The sequence below is a fragment of the Conger conger genome, chromosome 14, assembly GCF_963514075.1.
Source record: "Conger conger chromosome 14, fConCon1.1, whole genome shotgun sequence".
In the NCBI taxonomy this organism is placed as follows: Eukaryota; Metazoa; Chordata; class Actinopteri; order Anguilliformes; family Congridae; genus Conger; species Conger conger.
In genome coordinates this window covers 4,217,807-4,224,788 of record NC_083773.1, presented here as the reverse complement: position 1 = coordinate 4,224,788, position 6,982 = coordinate 4,217,807, and the positions used below count along the sequence as shown (strand labels likewise).

Genomic DNA, 6,982 nt, shown 5'->3' with positions numbered 1-6,982 from the left:
GAAACAACCCTCCATCTGGGACATGCATCACTGAGAGTGACTGATAACTTCCACTTATTAAAACACCATACCTCCTGGAGATCTACCGGGAAATTAGGTTAGGCTCAGGGATATAGCGGCTTGGTACAGGGACTGAAAGTGCAGAAATAAACTGCCGAATATTGTCAATATCATGCAAAAATATCTCTATTTTTCGTCAGTTTTATTTTGAACACAAATCAAAAGTTATACTCCAGCCCAACTTTTAGAGTTTCAAAACTCAACAACTAATAAACTTGGTTGAAAACCCCAAATGGAGAAAAACATAATGCTCTTCGGTAAATGGAAAAGATATATATATTTTTTTTTTGCTGTTCTTCATCATTTTTTATTTTTTTACATTTTTGATACACAGTTTATGCACAACAAAATACAAAATTATTTTGAATACTGCCTTATTATGCAGAATTTCAATAATGTGTCAAGGTGTCTTCAAACCGAACAATTTAACAATGTTGCGCTTACCTCTACGAACCCCGCAGTGAACTCTCAGAACCTTTAGTACAAGTTTTCTAAAGCACTTATTACTTCGTATTTTTAAAAGTATTTATTTCAGAATGCCTAACCTAAGTCTGGAATGCAGGACTTTTATTAATGTACTTTGCAAAGAGACAATGATTTCTGTGATTCAGAGGCAGCCTGGACCAAGCTCACGACACGCAACAGACCACCTTCATAGTTAAGTGTACCGCTGCAACTGGATATACTAAATTAAATATGCGATATGGCACTAATGTGCGATGTCTTCCCCGTGGCAATAAAGCTCTGTTATGAGGAAGGCTTGGCAACTTGTGCTGAGAGACAGCAGGCAGGAGGCAGGCTAGGGGAAAATGTGTGTGTGTGTAGGTGTGAGTGTGTGTGTGTGTGTGTTTGCGTGTGTGTGTGTGTGTGTGTGTGTGTGTGAGCACTGAGCACTGAGACATGGTCATTTCTGGCTGACTGAGTCCCTCCCTCCCAAGGCGACGCAACTGCCAATTATGTGTCACCCTGTGGGGCGGCCAGCCATGATTGGCAGCGGTATGGTCCAAATTCAATACCGTACCAGGGGGCCCATCCACTCACTGGAACAGTATCTGAAAAGGACCGACCACCCAGAGTCCCCAATTATATACAGCATGTACGTCGAGTCTTAATAATTTACTGGGTTTCGCTTCCTTCATATCCTATTGACACAATACTACCATCGGATATGTTACGTCCAGACTCTGCCACTAGCGTTCAACAACAGACCCCATCCCTCTTTGGATTGAAAACAATTGATTGAAATACAGACACAGGACTGTGATTGCCACATAATTAATGCCTTAACTATTTGTGTGTACATTAGCCTATGTATGATGCAACAACAACAACAACAATAACCTTATATTCTCCACCCCCCGAGCCCTTTTTCAAACTGGTAACTATACTTTCAATAACCGAAATAATATTACGGCAGAATCTATTAAATGCTGATTTATTTGGTAATCATGAAATTTTTTTTTTTTTTTTCATGAGTTTTTAATGAGAGGAGGGAAAACGCATCAGCGCGCCCACGCCTGTATGTGCGTAAGCGAGAGAGAGAGAGAGAGAGAGAGAGAGAGAGAGAGAGAGAGAGAGAGAGAGAGAGAGAGAGAGAGAGGACACGGAAAAGTGCCGGGTAGCTGATTAGGAATGCATATGCTCTCTATTTCGTTGGATGATACTACAGTGTTCTTTTCCCCGACTACCAGGATTAAAATCCGCTTCCTTTTATCGAAAAACAATGAAACAGGGAAATGTTATTATGAACACGCATTTCCTTGGATACGTATCAATAGATACAGGATTGCATTGAAAGCTATCTCAAAATTACCATATCGTTGTGGGACGGAATCAAGGGAGCAGCCCGTCGGAGGGAACAGACAAGAACGTTGCAAACTTAATGACGCTCGAGTCTTACAATTTCGGAAGGCTTTGCACTTCCATGGAAATGGTACGCTCGTGCTTTTGAATTCCGATCCCATGGGTTTAAAAACGACAAGAATGCCTCGCCAATAATTCTGCAACGAAATGTGGCGGACAGATAATTGATCGTGCGTTGGAAGTGCTCAGCATCGAGTCAACTGACAAATGCATATTTGATTCGGGGTGGAGTGAGAGGAGGCGTCAGTCCCTCACATTTGAGCTCAGGGGAAGATACTTGTATTGTCTTCGTTGCGCGTTTGTCTTGGGATTTTTTTTGTAGGTGAGCGGGCAGGCGCTTGATACGGATTTATTCTTTTCCCCAAAGACGTAGTATCTGCTCAAATCCTGATCAAATGAAGTTCGACAGAGCAGAGAGGATAATGTTGCAACCGTGGATCTAAGTACGGTGAAAATCGTTTCGCTTGTTGTGCCTATCAGAAAAAATACGCACGTCCGGACTCGTGTTCTTATTATGTGAACTTTTCTGAAAAAGACTAATTATCACGAGATCGCACGGACATTTATTTCCATATAACCGTTCAAATTGCTCTGGCCATTAAGTTATTAACCGTGGCAGTATGTTGTCATCGTAACGTGGGACTCAATGAATCGTAGCCTATTTCCAACTGTGGAATATCGTTGCACCTTGCGCTTCGTACGGCATATATTCTGCCATCACCTTGTTCTGCTCAGTTGTTTTTCTTCAGTGGTCAGTGGGTTCGGTCTTTTGAATTGTTCTTTGAGCAACAAGCTACGTCGAGATGTTAGGCAGTGGTGCGCACAGTTTGGACGAATAGCGCATTGTTCTATCGCATAATACTGGGGGATTTTCCCATTTTTTGTTTGATTTCTTCTGTGTTTTTTTTTTGTTTTTGTTTTTTTTTTCCTCAGATGAAAGGAATGGACTTGGTTTTAATGACTTCGGACCGCGTCGGTTTATACATATTTTAAAGAAGTGCCTTGTGTCTTCCCTTTTTCCAATTGAAGTCAGCGGCTGTGGAGGGGAGACCATGGCCACGCACCGTCTCAGTACAGAGCCGAAGCCGTACGTTGTATGGAGAATATTTTGGGTGATGAAGGCGTTCGCGGAGCTGACTCTGTCACAGGAAATTTATGCACCACATTCTATTAGAATGGAAGGGGATGTGACCTTGGGTGGCCTTTTTCCTGTCCACGCCAGAGGTCTACCTGGGGTTCCGTGTGGGGATATCAAAAAGGAAAACGGCATCCACAGGCTGGAAGCCATGATGTACGCTTTGGACCAAATTAACAGCGACGACGATCTTTTGCCCAATATCACCTTAGGCGCGCGAGTGTTGGACACATGTTCGCGGGACACTTACGCTTTGGAGCAGTCGCTTACCTTTGTGCAGGCGCTTATACAAAAGGACACTTCGGACGTGAGGTGTACCAACGGAGACCCGCCGGTGTTTGTCAAGCCCGAGAAAGTTGTTGGCGTGATTGGAGCCTCTGCGAGTTCGGTATCCATCATGGTAGCGAACATATTACGCCTCTTTCAGGTAAGCGTTAACCGAAATACAACAGTAATATTTCAATGTTTTTGAAATTGGAAATGTACGCTGTATTCTTTGAAAGACGCTAGTGTGAATTATCACCCTTGACTGTTTTTGATTCACTTTAAATACAAACTCGTGTTCAGGAACATTACTCACATTTCCAGGGCTTGGTGTGCGAAATATGGTATTCATTACTACGAAAGTCCGGGCAGTTGGTTTCCTTTCATCAAAGGTTGGAACTCAGTTTCATTTTAAATAAGGCATCAGGAAATTAAGGCATGCATGTATTAATGTGTTAAATGACCAAATACACAGACAACCTCAAATAAATAATAATAAATATAGCCCAATCAAATGTTTAAAAACAAATGTAAAATAACTTATTTCGCAACATAGATCATTTAATGCAAACGTGATGTTAGGCGACGCGATGCAGTCTGGTTTGACAAGAATGATTTGAAAATGTTATGTCATAATAAGACAAATCGATATCGTTTGACGTCGACGCACCTGCAGATTGTCGCTTCAGCGATGGTGCTGAAAGAACAGCTCCATTTCCCCACCGCTGGCCTTCACATAAATTCCTTCGCGGTCCTGATGGTGCGTCAGTGCTTGCGTTTTCCGAACACATTAAACTTTAAGGCGCATTAGAAAAATGGCATCTAACGGCGAGAACGCGCGTGTAGCGATGCTTTCTATCTGACTTCATACCTAAGCCCTTGCACGTATAATTCGTTTCCTTTTCATGATAGACGTGAATGCTTTTCGGAACCTTAAGGAACTCGAGTTTTGCGAGAGCTTTGCATACTGCTCTGTGCTCGGATATTGCAAAGATACAGCTGGGGATGCACAGTGCGTTCCGGAGATTATGTAATTGTAGTGAAACGTAATTAGGCCTGATGTATTTCAGATTCCTGCTGTGACGTTATTGACCCAGCAACGAGAGTGGCCAGTATCTGGTATGAAAACAAAAACGAGAAAAACAATGCAATTAGGCAACACATTTGTCATGTGTGTGTTTCTCTGTGTGTGTGTGTGTGTGTGTGTGTGTGTGTGTTGGGGAGGGTGTGCAGAGTGAGGCATCAGTCAGGGTACATACATATCTAACTGCAGGCAGGCAGTTTTGCACATTTATTCCTGGACATACAAGCAATGCAGATGTTCAGTGTGAACAATAATATTAGCTTGTATATCTGAAAGCATTTTCAAAAGGATTTCCCATTGCTGTATCAATTGCCAGAAGCCAAACCCTGAAATATAATATTTTGAATGGACTTATTGGCCTACTGTAAGAATGGCCACATGAGACCAGATGAGTCTTTTTTCCACTCAGAAATTTACATTGGCTAATTTATTTTGATGGACGAATGCCTTTCCATGTAAATATATTTGACACAAATGATAATTCAGTTATGCATCACATGGAGCTAGATATGAATAGCACAGTCAGGTCTGACCAACTGATGTCCCAAACAAATCCATCTGCTGACAAAACTTTCACTTGAGTTGGGCAAAAACAAATGTTATAATTATACAGTATACAGTAACAGTCATGAGTGTGGTCATGGACATCAATATACTGTCAGCCCAGAAGACAGTCTAAAAGTATCTCTCCCACTCTCTCATCTGGCTCTCTCTCTCTCTCTCTCTCTCTCTCTCTCTCTCTCTCGCACTCTCTCAGTCTTTCTGTATTCCTTTCTGAAATGGGAAGCTCATTTTCTAACAGAAAGATATCTCTATTGTTAGTTGCATACAGAACATCAGAAACCTGCAGCCAGCTGGAAAAACCGAAGTTCTGCACTCACGACAAGCATGTACTCTGGCTGTCGGTATCACAGTGCATTTTTCCCAACATTTATTCACGGCAAAGCACTGGACTAAGTGGCTATTTAAATGGATGCTATTCAATGCTAGTAAAGTACTTAGCATGCTTTTAGCTGCTTTCCAAAAAAAAAAAAAAAAAAAAAAAAGGGAAAAAAAAAACCAAGCTTGCTCACAACAAATCCCTCCTCCTATGTCCTGCCTCCTTCGTGCCACCAGCTACAATTTACAAAGCTGCAGTTTACAATTCCATTAATCCAGGTCCCCGGGGCTTCGTGGCACTTTTTATGTGCTCCTCTGCTTCTAGTTCCTCCTTGTGCCGCTCGCCTTTGCTGATTTCCAGACTGTCGCACTCAGTCGGGAGGCCTCTCTCCCCCGTGTGTTGTTTTTCCCTCGGAATGGAGGGCCGAGGCTGGGAATGGCAGGCGGCTCTGAGGAACCCCGGGCCTGACAGGACACTCTCATTACGGGAATACGCCGGGCTCGGGACGCGGGACTCTGACTCCCCCGTTCTTATCAGATGAAGAGGGGGCCACAGATCATAGAGCTTGACCGCATTGTTAAAAATGCTGTAAAATTCTCTTTACTCCCTCTTTAAATGGATCGCCATTGATTTAGATCATCTCACTGTCATTCTCTTTCAAGCACACACATGCACACAGACATTCTCTCTTCCCCCAGTTGCAGTGTAAAGAGAGTTTCAAAGGCATAGTTTGAAAGTAAAATAAAGCATGCGCGTTTACTAGTAGATGTACTGGCAAACGCTTTCTCAAAGTAAGCAAATGTGTGAATTTTAGCAATGACCTATGGTAAATGTCCAATGTTTATGTGTTGTAAAAACAGTCAGCCTAAATACCAGTCCATGCCAAACCTATACCACTAGTGTTTTGGTCTTATCTGCAAAATGTAATAAGTACTTCTGACCTGATTACATGATGGAATTTCAGACATGTAATATCAAGTGATATTACATGCATGCTCTTGTGTGTCGTTTGAGCATACAGTGAGCACCATAATTCAGTGGACAATGACACTTTTTTTGTTATCTTGGTTCTGTACTTGGTTCAAGCACTTTGACTTTGAAATGATACAATGACACAGTGAGGTTGCAGTGCAGACTGTTCATTTGAGGGTATTTTCATCCATATCGGATGAGCCGTTTAGAAATGATAGAACCCTTTGTACATAGTATCCCCCATTTTCGGTCATCACCAATTTCAGTCACATCATCAATGAAGACAAGTGAGTCAGTTCCACTGGCAGCCATACAGGCCCAAACCAGAACACCCCCTCACCAAACATGGATGAGGTGGTATGCTTTGGATCATGGGCATTTCCTTTTTTTCTCCACACTTTCCTCACTTTGATACCTGTTAATCTTTGTCTTATCTGCCCACAAGACTCCAGAACTCCTGTGGCTCTTTCAGGTGCTTTTTGTTTTAGCAAACTTTACTCTCACCTCTCTGTTCTTCAGGCTTATCTGTGGCATGCATCTTGTAGTTTACCCTCTGTAGTCCTGCTGGTGTAGTCTTCTACGTATGGTAGACTTTGACACATCTACACCTGCATCCAGGAGAGCGTTGTTGATCTGTTGGGCTGTTGTCAAGGGGGTTTTCTTCACCATAGAGAGTATGCTCCGGTCATCCACTACAGTAGTCTTCCGCGGTCTACTGGGTCTT

General features: G+C 42.5%; 1 protein-coding gene across 2 annotated transcripts in view; it reads left to right on the top strand.

Annotated features, from left to right (window-relative positions):
• The first annotated feature begins 2,514 nt into the window (after positions 1–2,514).
• LOC133109737 (metabotropic glutamate receptor 7) overlaps positions 2,515–6,982 on the top strand; it is a 212,547-nt gene continuing 208,079 nt past the window's right edge. For both annotated transcript variants that reach the window (XM_061219273.1, XM_061219274.1), the window contains exon 1: positions 2,515–3,485. In XM_061219273.1, coding sequence (XP_061075257.1) covers positions 2,976–3,485 — 510 coding nt within the window. In that variant the 5' untranslated portion in view covers positions 2,515–2,975. The remainder of the gene's footprint in view (positions 3,486–6,982) is intronic.